This window comes from Harpia harpyja, chromosome 16 (assembly GCF_026419915.1).
Source record: "Harpia harpyja isolate bHarHar1 chromosome 16, bHarHar1 primary haplotype, whole genome shotgun sequence".
NCBI lineage: Eukaryota > Metazoa > Chordata > Aves > Accipitriformes > Accipitridae > Harpia > Harpia harpyja.
This window is the reverse complement of record NC_068955.1, coordinates 23446140-23463875: the sequence shown is the minus strand read 5'-3', so window position 1 is coordinate 23463875 and position 17736 is coordinate 23446140. Positions and strand designations below refer to the sequence as shown.

Genomic DNA, 17736 nt, shown 5'->3' with positions numbered 1-17736 from the left:
AAATGCATTGCCTGCAATGGAGCTGGGAAATGAACTGCTAAGGGCTCATGTTACTTTTGATACTCTAAGCAAACATCTCTATTCCCACACTTACACAGTGTTTCAATATGCAGGATGAAGCTATGGGACTCTTCTACACTTTTTTAAAATAAATCTGCAGATTATTTTTTTTTTTTAGTTGTGGTGTTTCTCTCTGCAGTATTAAAGTTCATCAGAAATGGGATATAATAGTTAGGAACAGGCCATCTTTTAGAAGGTCTTGCTCCTTAGAGCCATTTAGAAATCCGTAAGTGACTATGTAGCTAGAGTAGTTCCTGATAAGAATTTGATAGTTTAAATAATTTGTTAATTGCTAACAAAAAAATATATACTTTTCTTGCAGTAATTTCTAGGAATAGCGTAATACATATGGCAATTTTTACCATTTAAAAATAAACACCAATATTCCTTGGCTTTGGCAAAAGACTGTTGAGAGCAGATACTTCAAATTAAAGGTTTTTTGTCTTGATAAGGTAGTATTTCCCAATGAAATTATAATTTTCTAGAAAATATCAGATCTATTTCTATACCATTCTTGATTGCTGGAAATGAGAAAGTATTCAAAATCCAGCTAAAAAAAGGTACATTCAAAAGGTTTAATGCTTATGAAATAAACAGGTTTAGTCTCTAGACACATTTTGCATGGATTTTTTGTATTCTAACAACCACTCAATATATATAATTTTTTATTAACTATTGCTTGAAATTGTAATATTAACTGTAAAAATTCTCATAGCACTTTTTTCCCCCAGTCACAGGTGAATCATCATTCATCTAATAATGAAACTTATCAAGAAAGATTGGCACGATTAGAAGGTGATAAAGAGTCGCTCATACTGCAGGTATGTCTTAAAGAGAACATTGACTACATAGTTGATATTCAGTGAATAAAAGCTGAAGTGACAGAATATTTTCTGTTAAACAAATGTTAGCAGGTCACCAAATGTAACTGATATTTAATCAGGAATTAATTTATAATTTGTGTAATCCATCTGATTGATTTCATGGTGGGGTAACTTGCTAAAGGAGAGGGGAGTAACAGCAGTAAGAGGGAGAAGAATTAAAAAGGAAAAAAAAAAAAAAACTTAAAAATAATGCTGTGGAGTCCCAAGACAATGCTGTGATAGTGGTTCTCATTCTAGGTTTGCTAGGTTGTGCCAGTTGATTTTTCTAGGTTCTGTGTGCCACCGTTTTTAATGAACTGGAAAACTGGCAGGTAGATAGAACTGATACTTTTCCTGCTTGTGTACTGTACCAAAGTTGCTTTACATCATCAAAAAGCTTAAGGGGGAGGTTAAGGGGGAAAAAGAAAATTTGACAGTAAAATGCATGCCTAAAGCTCTTCCAGGTTTCCCGTTTCTCAGTTTACCAAGCCTTTTTCAAACAGATCCACTGTCCCATGTAAGTTTTCCTCCTGGAGAAAACACGTTGTACAACTTAAAATAAAAAAACTTAATTATTTTTTTCTGGATATTTTCACTACTACTAAACTGTACATTACATGCTTTTTAAAACTGAAGCTGGAGATTCTTTAAATGGTCTTTTCATATCCTTTCTCTTTGCTCTTACAAAAGCATATTATAAGCATATATATCAAACAAAACTTAACTATACTGGGTAGGTGTTCTCCCTACTTTCAGTTCCTAGTTTCTGTAAGCATGTTTTATCCTGTATGTTCTGTTCACACTTGTGTTAATTTACTGAGCAGAATTCTCACTGCTGTTGTTAAATAAATAAACGGTTTGTGAGACATAAGCTTAGGCTTGGTTGGATTTTTTCGTTACTGTTAAACTAAAATTGCTATTACCAAATCTAGGAAAAAAAAAAAAATCCTGAACAAAAAACAAACTTCTGGTTGGGATTTAAGCGTTTAAGTTTGTGCTGCAAATTCCCATTTTTCTGAGAGGGAATCAGGTCAGGGGAGACAACATCACAACTAATATTTATTAGAACACCTTTTATTAATCAAGTGGTTATTAACTGTAACATCTTGATTCTATTAATAATAGCAAACAACTTTTCACACAGTACATTCACTTCTCGCACAGTTCGCTCACACACATGAGCAACTCATAATTGGAGCAACAATTAGGAGGCCAAACCCAGCTGTTTACTCAGAAGCAGAGGGTTGAACTGATGCACCTGTGGCTTTGTCCTGAAGGCTCCTTTGTTTCATCACATGTGTGTATAGTCCTGTAATCTTTGTCTGCATATAGCAGCCACTGCTGTCTTGGATGTGGTTCATGCTATACAGCCGGTTGTTGAGAGTCATGCGTGCTGGTGGGCTTGTACAGATTTGGCAGAATCTTGCTCTTCAAAGTGTATCAGCTTTTGTGGATTTAACAGGACCACTAGTCTCTGGCGCTTTCAGGTTCCTGAAGATTGTTCAGGCTACTGCTCAGTATGTACCTTTCCTGTCTTTGTCCTGATGGTTTTTAGTAACTATTTCTTCATCCACACAAATAGGTACCCATAGAATGCAGCCAGCCAAACTCGCAAAGAAGTGTTTTATTACATGGTTTGGAGACCTGCCTAGAGTTTTTCTCAAAAGGAATGTAGTAAAATCAGATGGAGAAGTTGCCTTTTACTCCCATCACACCCCCATCAAATCAAGAGGCTTCGTCAATATTTATGCATTTTCTTATCCCACTGCACAGTATTGCAGTAGAACTCCAAAAACCCCAGGTAAATAAGATGGATTAAAACCTCAGTCCGGTAGATGAACATCATCAACAACAACAAAAAAAAAGGTGCCAAGATGGAGCTGGGGTTAGAATCTGGTTTACACCAGTTCTGCATATTCTATCTAGGCAGTCAAATATGAGGAGCTCAGGCAAGTCCCATGCTGAGGGAGTCTGCTGGTACAACAAACCTGGCTCCTGGGTGTGACCGTTGGCATGAAGGATGAGAAAGTGATGGGAAACAGAGCACCTCTGCTCTATAGCTCATGTTGGACTGTGCCAGTGACTGTGGTCCATAGCTATAATCTGTAGGGAATATGGGGCTGGGAGCTCTCCAGTCTTCCATCAGCCTTGCTGCAGAAGAAGCAGTACAAGTCACCTTGTAGTGGGCACAAGCAGTGCCCGCTGTCTCTGTCCACCAAGGCCGAGTCAAACAGTGCGCCTTGAAACCGGCTTCCACTGTTCAGTCTGTAGTGGAGGCTGGAAATGCTGCAGCATCTGCGATACCTTCTTATAGCCCAGTGCCTGTGTATAGGAGCTAATATACTTCAGGTGTTTGGTTTGTTTGGTTGTTTTTTTCCACAAAGATGTTTTAAATCCTTATACCATTTGATTTTTAGCTAATTGTTCAATATGCCTTACTCTTATAGATAATATTTTACAGAAGATATATTATCTACAGGCTGCCTCTTGCAGGTGTTGCACTGCTAAGGCAAGATAGACTCGCCAGCGTAGCGTACGCTGGGGTTATGTTCTGTGTGCAACCTACTGATTCCCTGAAAAGTCTGGCAGATGTGATTCTGAAGAGAGGGGAAAATATGAGCTCAAAGTCGTCAATGTGCCTCTCAGCCTGACTACTGGAACATCCAACACATGCTTCTAAAGCTGCTAAGGTTTTACTCAATTCCTTTGCAGGTCACATTTAACATCCAGAGTTTTCCTTACAGGTTACAATGCTAGTTGGAACCTAACCCGACCCTTTAAGTAGAGCTTGTTTTCTTTCTCTGGAACCTGCATCAGACTGAAGGAGAGGATTCAGTTTGTTTCTTCTTGCTTTCTGGCCTCACAGGGTTGGGGTTTTTTGTGTGTGTGCCATCGCTCATTTAATGGGAGCAAAACAAAAAAGTAGGCGAGCAACAGATTTCCTTGTGGGGAGTTCTCCCTGTGCCCCAGCTTGGATGTGTCCCCCTGCCATCTGCCTCCACCCACTCCTTCCTCTCATCTCTCATCCTGCATTCATCTGTACTCTACCCTACAGCCAGCTACTTTAAAGGCAAAAAAATAAAATAGTCTTCTTTCTGTCTTTTGTTATGTTCCTTTCCCAGGCATGCTTGTCATTATGTTTGTAGGTAAAACAAATACAGATCACTCAGTCACTCCCTCTGCAGCTTCCCTGAAATGAACTCAATTGTTTGTTGATTGGGTTTTAGAAATGCTGCGTAGTGGGTACATCTTAAAGGTTTCACTTCCACATACTGTACTTTTTTTTTTTTTTTTTTTTTTTTTTTTGAAATAAAGGTGTTGCAAGGTTGGATATGAGAGCATAGATAAGTTTTTGTTAACGCAATTCATTCAGACTGGAGTTTAAACACCTAAGGTTGTTTTTTTGTTTGATATAACATTTTTCTAGTATAATCCAGGCTTTTATATAAATAAATAGTAAAAATGAATATATAGGGTGTATGTGCTGCTCAACATACGAATTAACGCTGGGGTTTTTTTTTTCCATGTCTTTCTAATGCCATCCTCAGCATAGTTTTTTCAGCTTTGCAAGCTTTGAGTTAGGCTGCTGGGCTTTTCTTATTACACACTCACTGGTCTGTACCACCATTCCCACAGTTCTTTACCAGTATTGCTTATTGTTTCTCTTCCTGGGATTCATTGTCTGTATCTCACGTCTTTTGCTTTCATGTTTTGGCTTGCAAAGCCTGGGAATTTTTCTTGGAATAGAACTTTGCTGCTGCTAAAACATGCCTTTTACTCATTGCATTCTTTATAACTTCAGAACACTTTATTGATAGGTAAGCTGTTTTTCAGTTCTTGTAAGAAGTAATTGGTTGGTTTCTGAATGAACAGTTTTATTGTTTATCTGTTTTAGGGAGTGAAATGCCAACGGAACCTGAAATGGCAATGCATGCTTCAAAACCACATAAAGTTTTTTCAGTATCCTATGTTCTTGTTTGGTGCTTCTAATTTTTCAGACTTTTGCATGAACTGACTCAGGATACCTAGAGTCTTCCATCTCTTCTAGAAATGCTCTTTCTTTTTCATATTAAAACAAAATAATTGGGGGGGGGGGGGGAGGTCCAGAGGGCGGGGTTGAAGAAAGATAAAGGTAAGACTGAAAAATTGTCTGTCCTGATAGAGCAGGTTGCTGCAGTGCATGAGAATATTAAACCATTGAGGACTTTAAAAGAGAACTTGCTGTTAAAATGTGCATTTGGATGTTAATTGTATAAGGTAATTGAAACTTATTTACAGTCAGTTCAGTAGCATTGTGCTTCTCTGCTCAAATTACAGGTGAGTGTTCTTACAGACCAGGTAGAAGCTCAAGGAGAGAAAATCCGGGACTTAGAAATCTGTCTTGAGGGGCATCAGTTGAAACTGAATGCTACAGAAGAAATGCTTCAACAGGTAAAAGTCTGGATTGGAAAGCTTCTTGCATAATCTTTTCCAACAGAGGGGTGAACATATATGGTCAGCTTGTCTGCATCTGCATGTGTGAGTGCCTTTGGCAACAAGATAAAATGGGAAGAAAATGCCTTTTTTATTGTTCTCTTGCTGCTTTGCACTTTTTTTTTTTTTTTTGCAATAAATGTTTCTTTGTTTTCCTGTTGCAGAAACGTTTTACTGGCTGGTTGCGTAATACTGTACGTGGCAACATGTAAAATGAAACTATTATGTCTTATAGTGCTGTGCTGATGAACTAAATTTGGACATGGTTGAGTAACTGGTTAGACAGGTTAAATGTATCTAATATATGTAGGAGTTATAGAATTAAGTTTTATTTAAATATCTTCTGTTTTCATAGCTGAACAGGTAGTAAGTTGAAATGAATTACTATATCAAGTTTGATTCTGTAACCATTTTTTTGCTTAATTTAGGAGCTTTCCCCTTATTTTTGAAAGAAAATTGGTATATAAAGACATTTTTCTTTATTTCAATCGACAGTTTCAGGCTATGTGATTTAATTTTTGCTCTTTCATGTTATATGTTGAGGGGGCAGAACAAACGATAAATTAAATACCTTACATTTCGTGTGTTACTGTGGAGCTGGCAGGTCTGTTGATGCAAAGGAACTTTTGCAGTGCATTTTTCTGTTATTACAGATGCAGATCATCCACTGGTAATACAGGACATAGATATCAAAATAGATTTGAAACTGTAAATAACCCTCAAAATCTACACCAGAAATTTGCAGGATAGATATTGTTCTTGATGAACTTACTTCTCCCCACCGAAAACACTGTGTGATAAATTTACTATTTTAGTCTGTGAAATATACTAGTCTTTCTATGAACTATTCATAGCTTTAAATTATAGTTGTGTTAATCTAGATAAACTTATAAATTACAGTTGTGTTCATCTATATAAACTTATTTTACTATGATAAGGATCCATGTACGTATGTATGTAAACAGTAGGAATTTCTATAAGAAACTTGTATCCTAAACCTTTTAAAGTTATAATTCTGCAAGCTTCTCTAAAAAAAACTTGGTCTCACACAACTGTTGCAGCCCAAAGTGCTTCCAGCTGGGAAAGGTTTTATTCTCGTATTAACTGAGGGGACATTTTTAAAAATGCAAGTAGCAAGTGCATTTAGTTTTTTAGTGACATCTGAAGTGAAATTCAAAGAACAGTAACTATTATGAAAATCCGTTTTCAAACTTCAGGAAGGCATTCACAATAGAGTGTAGAAGTTTCCTGTTTCAATCTAAAACTAGATAGTTGTTCTGTGACTTCTGCTAAAACTGTTTATTGTTTCTCTGACTTAAAATTTTCTGTTCTGATAGTTTTCTGAGGAAACTGTGAATTTAAAGCCTAATTTAACAGAACACTGCGGCATCTGAAAATAGAATATAATAATGCATGTACATTGCTATTTCAGTGAAAACGTTTGAATCTACTCGTCTGGCATTAGGCACATGCACAAATTGCTTACAAAGCTGATCCTAAAGTGATAAGCTACAAAAGTCTGTACTAAAGCTAAAGAAGTCAGAGAATCTCCAAATATGTTTAACATAAACTTTAAATCTAAATTTTGAGATCACTTTGAGTGGCTGTAATTGTTGCCAAATGGAAGTAATTTCAAATTTATTTTCTTTCTTGTACACATATTAAATAGTTAGCCATAAGCTCAAATTTGTTGATTGTTTTGTATCATAGTTTTGAGATCTTGCATTTGAACATAATTTACAGAACTGTACAGAACTGATGGGCTTGCTTGTTGATTGCTAAATTTCTAAGTGACTGATCTCTCATGCTTACAGCATATATGATAGCTCAAGTTAGGGTGTTTTGTATTTCAAGAGAGAGAATTATCTAGGCCACAACTTGGTAAAGATTTGTTTCATTTTAATCCTATGAGTTTGTCCATTTGAACTTTGCACAGAGACAGACACATACACAAACACATACGCTTAGTATTTTAATTTTAGTGTGAGTGATGTACTTTCAATAGATGAACCAAAATTTAAAAATAAATTCAGTGTGGAACTGAGATATTTAAAATTTATTTTCTCACTGGAATGAGAAAAAATGATGTTAACATTTTAGTTTTGGAACAGTGAGAAGAGCCAATTCAGTGAAATACTAGAGGATGATGAGGGAATGGTAGTTGTGGTGTCTTTCTCACATGGATTACATCCCTCAGTAGACAGTGGGATATGGGAAACCCAAGTTAGATCTCTCAAAATCTCAACAGTCAGAGAAATTATACATTTATTATGGCTCAGCAAAGGGCCCTATTTGTCTATAATTTATTTTGAAGGCTCTCTTCTCAGTTCATCTTGTTGAAAAGATTACCCTCTACAGGGAATGAGTTGAGATTTGGAGAGAAGAGAATGACCTTATAATGTGATGATTAGGATGTTCACGTAAGGTATGTAGCCAATAGGCCTTCTTGCAGTTAATTTGTGGAAAGGAGAGTGAGTGTTTGGCCTCAGGGGCTTCAATAGACTGATGGATCAAACACGTTTTGGGGAGACTTGGGTTCAGATCTTCTCAGCCAACAGTTGCCAGTGTCCTGTACAAGTGCTCATGATGCTTAGCAGAGAGATGAAAGATATTATGTTGTCATGGAGTTTTTCCAGTCAAAACTATTTAGTGGGTCTTTGAAGACAGTATTTATTTATTTTTACAGTAAACTAACGTATTTCTAATAAGAAAGAATCATCTAGCTCTATGTACCTATATAAATATTCTTGCTTTTCAGAAAGACTTCTATTGTCTTCCTGAGGTGCATGTAAATCCAATTTTATTTCATGGTTCTGCTTGCTTATTTAGAATATGTTGAACTCCACTGATTTTTACCTTTGTGAACTTAAGTCGACTGCTTCTTCGAAATGGAAAATGGAATGATAAAGATAATTGCCCTAGCTTGAAAAATCTTTAATGTGTATTAGTAGAACTGAGCTAACTGCAGTATGGATAAGTATATTATTTACTTACCTGGGAAACCATATACCCAGGATAAGCCCTGTCTTTTTAATTTTGGGAACTATAAGAAAAGTGACTCTTATTAATTCTGTGCCCAAAATGCTACAATAAAAACAAAAATCATACACTTTAAGATAATTTAATGACGATATCTGGTAGTTCCGCAACAGAAAGGGTATATTATGCTACCCTGCAAAATAGTTTTTGCTGAATCTATGCTAGCAGAGACTTGTCCACTTTGTCAGGGTGGGGTTACTGCCTAAAATCCTTCTGGCTTATGATTTCTGCACAGTTGTTTTGAACCCTGCTACAAAGTGATCATGGAAACACTTCTGAAACAGCACTAAAATAAACTTTATATGAATTACATAAAATGGCTGTTTAGCATTTGGGTGGACATCTTGAATGTGGAATAGTAGGAACAGATAGTGCTGCTGCTTTGTGGAAAATTGTGATTCTTCATGACTCTAAGAGGATGGTGCAATATCCCTTAGTTGAAATGTGAACTTTCAAGAAATGAGTTGAGCCAATCTAAAGGTTACTGCTACAAAAAAGAGAAGGCCTCATTCTCCTTTCATCCTTCTCCCTGTTCCTGACCATGTGCTTCTGCAACTTTTTTTATACTGGCTCTCATGCTCATCAGACTTTTCCCTCGATGACTGAGAGAAAACTAACTTGGGCTTTAAAAAGTAGGGGATGTTTTTCTGCTGGGTTAGTGAGTTGAAACAGCTCACAGAAAAGGTCAAGGTGTGGCATAAGGGCAGTGGTGAGATGTGCATTTGACCTAGCTGTTTATGAAACTACAGCCAAAGAAAATACAGCTCAGCAGCGTTTGAGAAACAAGAGAATCCTGTGTAACAGATGCAGAGATGCCCTGGTGTGCACAGTTACAGATAAAGCATGTATGTTTTCATGAGATGTGATGCTTACAGTGTCAAACTCAACATTTTGCTTTTGTGAGGATACCTGTTCCACTACAGACTCTAATCAAGATAAAGCATTTTTCACCTTGAAGGTGTTTGCATTTTCTTTCCTTAAAACAAAGTAGGTCTTTCAAAAGCTCATGCAAGTCAATGGCAAAACTTTAAATCAGTCCTTCAGTATGATTCCAGTTTGGGTGAAAAAACACATTTCCCTGGTCATCCTTCATAGTAAATGTTAAGAGAAAATTTTCTGGAGCATGACTGGGAGCAAGACACCAGTTTGGTCTCACTGAATTGCCTCCCAGTCTTGCTGTTGAATGTGTAAAAGATATAGAAATGCCAGCCTGTGTGAATAGTTACCTGCCTTGCCCCTTAGCACATTGTAATGAATATGTCTTGAAATAAAAAAAAAACCCCGAACCTCCTAGAATTATTCTATGAAAACAAGTTATGCTGTGACAGTACCTTTCCAGTATGTCAGCTGCTTTAAAATGTAAAATTACGGCCAATTTTAAAGAACAATGATGTGTATGTGTCTTGATCTAAGTTAGTTTGTGGCATTTCTAAGTACTTTCTTCCAGTCAATTTTAAGAAAGAAATTTTTTTTTTTTAAGAGAAGAGGGGGTCCTGAACATCTGCTAATTTAGCCTTGGGGAACCTCCTATCAACTTGCTATCAACTTTTCTTTCATTTTCACTGTGTACAAATGTAGAGTAGAACTGGAAAGCAAAAGTAATTTTTGCTCTATAAAGTAGCCTAAATTGTCCCATAAAAGAAGATACCTGCCGTGCATAATGTAAACACATTGGTGCTATGGAATCTATGCTGTCAATCTTGACAACTGTCTTAAGTCAGTTTGAAAAGTGAATTTTCTGCACATACAGATTTCACCTCCACAGTTCTTTTAAGTGCATTTGTTATGGTAATTATCACAAGTAAGAATAGTTAGTTACCTCTTTGCTATTCCAGTGCTGTATTTGATTTATTTAACAGATACTAGTTCCCATTGAAGCTCTCTGGCATGAAGTGTTACAGCGTACAGTTTGCTTTGCCAATCAAAATGCTGGTCTGTGTGGCAGAATCTTTCCTGTACCCGACTTGTACCAAATCCTAGATGTGGTTTGACTGTGTGTTTCCACCTTCCAAATTATTTCTGACACGTAATTGCAAGAAGCAGTCCAGGGGACTCTTGTCAGATGGTTGCATTGTGTAAACATGATTGTGCCTTCTGTCAAGCAAATTTTCTTGCAAAGTACAAAGGACTTGGCTTTAGGATTCTTTCTGTCTTAAAAATACACATAGAAACAGAAATGCTTGAATGTAAATAGGAGTGAATTTCTGTTTCTCATGTCAGTTTATGGCCAACTTCTGCCTGGGTGCAACAGCAGAGGAAAGTGTGCCAGACAGTGCTCTTTGTGAGGCACAATGGAGAATCTTTTAAAAACTAGTGGATTAGAAGAATGCAGGGAGGAGCTGTATGAGAGTAGGAACTTGAATCCAGCGTAGTTTAGTGTGTACCTGTTCTGGGTTTGTAGTTGTCTTATACTCAGGGGAGCCAGAATCCTATCTTGGTTGCAGGGTATAAATCTGGTGTGTATCTGTTTGCTTCTCAGGAACTTTGCTGGCCGGCAAGAGTCATTCCTTCAACTTTCAATTGCCTGAGTTATCTGATCTTAGATGAGTTTCAGCACTTGTTTATAGCATGCAGTAACTTCTTGCCAGCAGCTAGCTTAGTGTCTCAGATTTTGAAGTGTGCTCTGTGCTGCTCTGATTGTGAGGCGTAAGGTTTTCAGAGTGTGCTCTCAAATTGTGCAGCTTTTCTATACAGGTGAGCATTACACTGCTTTGTTATTTTACAGTTAATGTAGGCACGAATCTGCTCATCAGGCATACGCAAAGGGCTGTTCAAATTGGCAGTGCGATGGGAAGTTCTGTCCTTTCCGTTGCTTAACTATATAATGGGCAGATGAATTGGAGGGCTGTAATTCACTCTCTGCTACTGACTTGCACCATTTCATGGTGATTACACATGTACATTACTCTCAGCTGTGCTTTCAGTTAAGCAAATATCTTATTTCTACCACAGCTGACACACAGCACTTGAAAAGTGCAGTCGTCATTAGTGGTGGTTCTTGCTGAATTTGGCTTACCAGGTAGGTAGCTTGGTCTGTCTCTCTGTCTCTCTCAACTATTTTAATAAGGGTGAAAAGTATGAAATTTTTTTAGAGTTGTATTTTGTACGCTGCACAAGTGCAAAATGGGATCTTTGGGGTTGCCCCCCCCACTTGACTAAAATCTTACTTAAGGTTTCTCAATCAGTGTATGGCATGATTGTTTCTTCTGTTTTGTGGAGTGCTAAATATCCTGGAATTTTCTGTGCTTGCAGCTGACAGTCTATAAAAGTGTAGTGTCCTCTTTCTAAGCTATTTTCTGTCATGTTAAATTTTATAAGCTGCTTTATAAGAATTATGTATTTCCAAGACAACAAAATGTGAAAGTGAGATATACAGCATGTGCTTCAGTTTCATTGGGAATATTGAAAAACATGATTAAATATTTAAAAAGTATATGGTGTGAATTTTAAAAGTACAGTTGTGTTTGGAAATAGTTTGCTGTTTGTTGATCTGTCTGGTACATGCATATTGTAGCTTCTGCGTGACTCATCTTCGTAATTATTCTACTCTAAAATAGCTTTTTTCCTTAATTTTTAAAGTTAAAAGTTGAGTTTCAAAAAAAGAACTGTAAGAAATTAAATTATAGTACATTTTAAAATTAAAAACAAGTATCTTGTTTATAAATAAGATTCCCTAGGATATATTCTATTTCTGGTTTATATTTCAGCTCTTTAAGATCCTCTTAAAGCTGATACAGCCCAAATCACCATTTTGCCTGTCTTATATTATCTTTTTTGCTTTAAAACCAATAACATAAATTTGTATTTTCTTTTCTTACAATTGCATATTTATTCTGGCTGAATTGAAGTTGCATCATACCACTGAAATACACTATAATTTCTCTGTAACAAAATGGGTCACATTGTTAATGAGTTGTTCACTGTGAGCATCTGCTTGAAGATGAAAATAATTGCTTCCAGATGTTACCATTTCAAGAGGGGACATTTACTTTAAACGGCACTTTCTTTCAAAGCAAAAGTTAGGCTCTCTAGATGCAAGAGAGATTGTCAGCTGTTTTAAATCAGTGTAGCTCCATTGAAAACAAACTAGGGATAGTTAGCTATTTTGACTATTTTAAGGCAAGAGTTTTATGCCAGTTTACACTAGCTGAGGATCTCATTCTCCAGCTTCAGAGCAAACTGTAGAATTTTGTTGGAGTTGATTAAAAAAAACCAGTCAGCTGCCTTCATGCTCACTTATACCAGGTAGTGCCTTAGTGTTCACATGGAGCTACTGAATTCACAATGAAAGGAGTGAGGTATTACTCTCCATTGCATAACTAAGTGTAATCTGGGAGCCTATAGAAAAAACAAGGAATAATGCCAGATGGTGCACTCAAAGGATAGATCTTTTGTTGAAAATCTCTAGAGGGATGCCATGTCTCCTTGCCTTACTAAGAAATCTTCCTGTCATATCATGGAATACCATGTCAGTGTCAAAAAAAAAAAAAAATTATAAACATTGTTTCAGTTCAACAGTGAATAGAGTCTGTCCATGGGGCTTAAGTCACCTCATCCTACTAACCTTTTTAATGTTCCGTGGCCTTATTTCATATCAAAGTTCTCATTTATAGCTGTGTCTTAATCTGCAGAAGTCTGCTATGTTAACACCCTGTACAGAGCCTGTTCCAGTCTGGACTGGAATGTGCCTCTGGAACTTCTGGAAATTAGTGTTTTTCTGGAAGATAGAGGAGACTTTTGTAATTATAGTTTGTAATAATCTATATATAGTTTGTATAATTTGTAATCACCTTTGTAGAAAGCAGCAACTGCCTGGATTTCATTAAGTGACTGCCTCTTAAGAGTGTCTCAATAAAAAAAGTCAGTGCACTATCTTTTCCAGATTAGTGCTTGATTTATTTCATTCAGAGAAAAAAAACAAACCATGAGGCTACATTTCTGTTTATTTTCCCATCCATACACAAATATCATTGTCAATGTCAGCAGGAATGGGCATGGCACTGGGAATAGTGGGTGGCTTAGATAATTGGTGTTGCAATGCAGATGCAAGTTCAGTACTATTTTTAATTTGGGCAGTATTCCCCACCAGACTAAAACAATTTACATGTAGAGCAGATTTGGGTTCCAAATAAACTTTAACTGTATAATTTTTAAAATAACCTTTGTGGCTTCCTTGGCTCCAAGCCGTGGTCTGCAACATACTGTGCAGTTTGTGGAAGAGGAAGAGATTGAGAAAAGGGTGATGGACAGGGCAGTTTCTGATCACTCGGTAACATAGAATCATAGAATCATTTCGGTTGGAAAAGACCTTCAAGATCATCGAGTCAACATCAGCGTAGATCCAGAATAACTATGGCAATTTCAGTTAAGGCACTTCCACGTAATTCAAAGCAGAATCTGCTGTGATTCCTCAGGGTGTTTCATATGATCAAAACACTAATATGAGTTATGAATTACCATAAATTTTTTTAACCATTTAGAAACTAATGGTCTTTTTGCAAAAACTCGTTAGGCACTTGGAAAGTTACACATTGATTTTTCAGTAAGGCTTAAACTCCTGAATGGATTTTTTTTCTTTTCGAAAATGGAAGCCAACAGAAGCATTTTATATATATAATACAGTCTGTTAAATTTTGGAAGATTTTTTGCTTTGGCTTTCTTGAAAACTGAAAAATGCAATGAAGGTGTGAATATTGAATGTTTTCTAAACACAGTGATATCACTCTGTCCAAAGTACACCTTTCTCTGCAATCTGAAAACAAACTCAGGGCACACAAGCACTGTTACTCACTTTAGATATTGCCTTTTAGATTCCAGTTGGGGCATACCACTTCTCATTCACTGGGGTTCCCTCCACAGTAGGTAGCTGTCACAAGTTAACAAGTGCTACATAGTCTAGTAAACTTCCGAGTACTATTAGCATGACTGCAGAAATGTGGCTTGTCTTTGGTACTCTATTTTGGTTAGGGTGCCCATTCTGTAATACATCCTTTATTGAACAACACATGATAAGTTCTAAAATGTTTCATTGTAATGCTAAAACATAGCTTTGTCTGATGAGTATTTTAGGAAGTAGCCAACTGTTTTGTAATGTTTTTGTAATGGCATTATATAGGTTTGTGTTTATTCAGACTTAGTACTGTTTTCTGATTTCATGACTTGCCTGGGAATTAACTCTGCCACATGTTTTCTTGAAATACGGAGGGGGACACAGTGGTTTAGTGATTAACACGGGAGAACATTTAGGTGAAAATAGCTGCAGAACTTGAGAAACACACAGTTAGAACAGTTCAAAGTTTACATGCCATAAAGAGAGGTAGAAAAATTTGCTTTCATGTGAATTTGCCAATCATGTCATTTTCTTTTTTTTTAGTTACTTTTTCTGTGTGAAGTAAATGCTTACATCAAATCTATCTTGCTGCATTTTTTGCATTGTAAAGCAGTAGCAAGTGTGACTTTTGAAGAAGAAAATCATTTTGCTTTCATATTGAAAGTGTTAAACACTAGGGTAGAGACTTTAGTATGGGGTCTGCCAATAAATCACGTAGCATTCTGTCAGTGTTCAAATAAATAATGGGAGAAAATGTCCTGCTTTGCTTTCAGGAGTTGCTGAGTCGAACATCACTAGAGACTCAGAAATTAGATCTAATGGCTGAAGTTTCAGACCTGAAGATTAAGCTGGTTGGTATGGAAAAGGAACAGAGTGAATATGAAGAGAAACAGAACAAAGCTGAGGTGAGTTTCTTTCATTAGCTGGTTTTCTTTTTTTAATATCACATGTCTGTGGTATGCTGCCATACACCTGAGCTTTTGCGCTGAAATCAGCATGCAACAGGATTTTTCCGTGCTTACAGCACAGTCCCTATCACTGATCCTGTGAATTCAGTGAGGAATATGATTATGCATTTTTGGGATGTGGTTTCTTTTCCCCTCTCTCATTATACTTCAGAGGTTGCTGTTTGGCTTTAATCAAGGCACAAAGTCCCTTCCAGAAGCATATATTACACTTGGTGTTCACTTAACCCTTTGCTTTCCACGGGAGCTGGACTGGCACGGCCATGCGAGACCTACCAGAGCGCTTCTATTTCCCCCTCTGTGTGGCAGAGAAGACTGTCACCTCTGTAGTATCAGGGGTGCTGCAAACACTTAGATGATCCCCATTGGTGATTTTAATGCATCCATGGCACTTGGGAGGGTAAGACGAGGGGCAGGACATTTTCCTCAAATGAGCCTTTCCCCTTGAGGTTGCATAATAAATAGTGCAAAGAAAATGGCGTGCATTGGAGGCAATTCTAATCCTTACTCCCCTTCAGATGTGGAGAGTTCTGGACATCAAAGAAGCTTTGCTTTTTACCATATTGGTTAAGAAAGAGAGTATGAAACAGGGGATCATATGAACAACATTCATTTCATGGTAGTGAGCAGCAGGCGGGAGCTGGGAAGGAAAGCGATTACAGAAGAGGGTAATTCGTATGAATTGCCATGTGTTGCCCTACTCAGTGGTCCTGTAAGGGGACCAACTAGCAGGAGAGGATTGCCTAGCAAGGGAGGACTACTAGGTCCAAGATTTATACATTACTGACTGAAAAAAGACTTTATGTTCCACATTGACTTAGGAGAATTTGAAATCCAGGCAGTGTTAGAAAACTGTTTGCTTTCCATAACGTTGCTAGTGGAGTATTTGATAACTATGCATAAGTAATTTACCTGCAGTGACATAATAGGTTTGGGGTGTGTTTGTTTTTTGACTTATTTATCCTCTGAAGTTTTCTTTAGAGATTAAAAGATAGCTTAAAGAGAGCAATTTCTGGCAGAGGTTGGAAGCCAGAGAGGCACCAGCTGCTGTTTTTACCATCTGTGGCCTTCTCATGCTCTTTCACCCATAATTGTCAGTGTCTTGTGTACAGAAGGCCTAGGCAGTCTCATACTACCCAAAAATCTAAACAGGTCTGTGCAGCGCCTAATTGCTTCAGACGGCAGCCTGCTCCCAGCAGCCGCCTTCCTGAGGGGCCTTCAGCACTTCCCATTACGTGTCGAATACCAGGATGAGGCTGCCTAAATTACTGCAGGACATGCACAGTCAGCCTGACTGCTGGAAAGCAGCAAAGCTTTTGAGTGCATTTGCATTGACAGGACTTTTAAGTACCCAGTAGGTCTGGGCCCGTGACGGAGGGTGAGACTGTGACCTGTGAAATTCTTCTGCCACTGCAACGAGGTGTGTGGCCCCCTTGGATGGAAAAGTTGATCTTTATTGGCCTGGAAGCCTTTGTTGCATTGCGAAGTGATAGGAAACATTCCTGCTGAGATGGAAAAGGATTCTAATCTGATGGAAAAGTTGAGAATCATTGTGTTAAGTACGCTCTGAATTATTAACTACCCCAAGATGTGATTAGATTTCTGGCCAGTTGAAAGCCGCAAACCTGTGTACACAAAGCAAGGAAAATGGGTGTTGTAAGTAAAGCTGTGGGAAGTAAACAGCATTTTTGGTTTGCTCATTGAGCCATTTTTTAAATTATTTCAGATTGTCCTGAATAAGCAATTTGTCAAGATAAACAGGGGTTGCTTTCAATCAAATTGGATGCTTACTTGAATTCTAATGCTTTAACCCTATTTCAGCTCCTTTTACTGTAAATTTTACTAATTTTTTAATACAAACACAATTTAAAACATCAGAATGAAATTTATTAATATATTTTCTTTATACTATTAGACTACAACTGCTGCTTAAATTTGGTAATAGTTTGGGTGTCTTCCTGAACTCCTTGCCTCCACTGCCCAACTACATCTTTCTAGTGAATAAACCGCTCTTACGTACGCAAACAGTCTACCTTTAGTTTGCTCTTGTTTATGCATACATAGTTCTGTTGTGGTAACCTAATTGCTTCAGAGTGAGACAGTTCTTCAAACTGACAGTGACTGAATGAAATTAATCTTGCTGTAATTGTATCTCTGAATGTCATGGCTACTACACGTGCTCTTACAGTGTATAATGCCTCAAATGAAACTGCAATTAGTATTTTTGCGTAAGTGGAACAAAGCTACAGGTTACAGAGCTAGGGTCTGTCTTAGAGACTGCAGCTGGCCCATTTCTGCTTTCAAGACTGAGTTTAGCATTGACAAAGGTGAGCAGAACAGTGATTTGATAGATCTGCTGCTATCAGAAGTAATAGTCCTCAGTTTTCACCCTAGTGCATGTGTTATATAGGCATCCAGTCGTTAAACAATTTTAAACAGCTTGTTAATTATACTTCATGGCTGACCGTGCCATTTCTAAATATAATAATGGAGTTTTAAAAGTTTA

General features: G+C 37.4%; 1 protein-coding gene across 10 annotated transcripts in view; it reads left to right on the top strand.

The window, feature by feature from the left end:
• The window catches only part of PPFIBP2 (PPFIA binding protein 2), a 116326-nt gene that overhangs the window by 61600 nt on the left and 36990 nt on the right, over positions 1-17736 (top strand). For 8 of the 10 annotated variants that reach the window (XM_052810535.1, XM_052810537.1, XM_052810539.1 and 5 more), the window contains 3 exons: positions 792-881; positions 5241-5354; positions 15039-15170. In XM_052810535.1, coding sequence (XP_052666495.1) covers positions 792-881; positions 5241-5354; positions 15039-15170 — 336 coding nt within the window. Of the gene's footprint in view, positions 1-791; positions 882-5240; positions 5355-10947; positions 11130-11281; positions 11455-15038; positions 15171-17736 lie in introns of those variants that run through there. The other 2 variants (XM_052810543.1, XM_052810544.1) reach the window with 2 other exon arrangements.